This window comes from Eimeria acervulina, genomic scaffold (assembly GCF_000499425.1).
Source record: "Eimeria acervulina Houghton genomic scaffold, Eah_scaff3381, whole genome shotgun sequence".
Classification (NCBI taxonomy): domain Eukaryota; phylum Apicomplexa; class Conoidasida; order Eucoccidiorida; family Eimeriidae; genus Eimeria; species Eimeria acervulina.
In genome coordinates this window covers 1-1,536 of record NW_013547427.1, presented here as the reverse complement: position 1 = coordinate 1,536, position 1,536 = coordinate 1, and the positions used below count along the sequence as shown (strand labels likewise).

The 1,536-nt window shown below is 55.0% G+C and overlaps 1 protein-coding gene across 1 annotated transcript; it reads left to right on the top strand.

Annotated features, from left to right (window-relative positions):
• Nucleotides 1-125: 125 nt before the first annotated feature.
• Nucleotides 126-1,536, top strand: EAH_00068590 (hypothetical protein; the record flags this gene model as incomplete). The annotated part of the gene is made up of 5 exons (XM_013392225.1): nt 126-140; nt 370-470; nt 771-864; nt 1,264-1,300; nt 1,438-1,536. Coding segments are annotated over 5 exons (346 nt in total), but the record flags the coding sequence as incomplete, so codon positions are not given.

The window sequence follows — 1,536 nt, the reverse complement described above, 5'->3', positions numbered from 1 at the left end:
CGTGACGCTTTCGACGTTGAGCAGGCAGAGCATAATGGAGCACTTGCTGCGGAAAAGCATGCATTTTTTGTAGAATGCCACAGACATGCCGTTGGGCTATCGTTGAGCTCGACCGCTGCATACGAATGGACACATCCAGCGTAAGCGGCAGTAGGTTGACGGGGGCATTGTCGCATGCGTGGAGCGGTGGTGAATTGAAGGTCTAACAACTCCATCCGCCGTCAACTACCGGTGCTTTTTCACGAAAGCTGTGTTGGCCCGCTTTCGCACTTTGCATTTAGTTGCTGGACGTTGGATTCCATCGAATTGAAGCTCGTGTAGAAAGTGATGCAGCGCATGCGTTGCTGATGTCCGGGTGCTTGCGCACAGGTAGGCACACGTGTGAGCGTAAGCGGAAGGCAGCTGGTGCCCACATTTGGAGGTGAGTTTTTCGTGTGTTACATGATGCACGCTGCTTTGTCGAACAGCCGGTGCGTCTTGAGCCTGGACCGCCAGGGGGAGCATCATTGTAGCAAGACGCGAGCGCAGCGGCAATGATAACAAGCATGGCTTCTGCAGTTGGTTGTGGAGGCCCTGCGCAGCCATGCTACTTAACACCCGCGCGTTCGCGAGTGAAGCACGGCGCAAGAGGTGCTGCGTATGTCACGCCTAAATGTAGTACCGTCCTGCTTAAATGTGCATGCATTTGCCTTTCTGAGTGCCGCAGTAGGAATGAGGTAAAGCGGTGTACTCTTTAGGTTGGGACGGTGAGTGCGGAAGCTGTGTTGAAGATTTCGATTCCACGGTTACAATGGGAGCATTGGAGATTTCGATTCCACGGTTACGTTGGGAGCTTGCACGGGTGGGAGGCGCAGTAGGAATGAGGTAAAGCGGTGTACTCTTTACGTTGGGCCGATGAGTGCGGAAGCTGCGTTGAAGACTACGATTCCACGGTTACGATGAGAGCTTGCACGGGTGGGAGGCGCACGCGTCGAGTGGAATTTGGAATGCAGCTGCCCTTGCAGCAGTGCTTGCAAGGCGCGACAGCTTGTGCGTTGCTGTGTTTCTGAGGCAATGGTAGCGGGAGCGATCCATTGTCTGGAATGCAGCTGCTCTTGTGGAATTTGGAATGCAGCTGCTGTTGCAGCAGTGTTTGCAAGGCGACAGATGGTGCGTTGCTATGTTCCTGACGCAATGGTAGCGGGAGCGATCCTTTGTCTCTGCAGAGTGCTGGAGAGGCTCCGCAGAGTCTAAGCTGTTATCCTGTCGTGCACGAATGCTCAGCGAAAGGAGGAACGCTGGCTTCGTATAGAGCGCTTTAGTATGTAGTGAGTTCTTTAGTATGTAGTGAGTGGCTGGGCGCGTGACGGGTGAAGGCCTTCTAACTCCTAGACGTGAGCGGAGGGATATTTGGCAGTCGGGAGCTGCGTAGGATTGCTCGCTCTGCGTCATTGTCAGTGGGAAGGCCTGCTCGCATGGCGCTGGCGCTGGCTGCCAATGGGAGTGCTTCAGGCATTCGCAGCGGACGGCGGTGTCAGCCTCCTTCTACACGTCCCA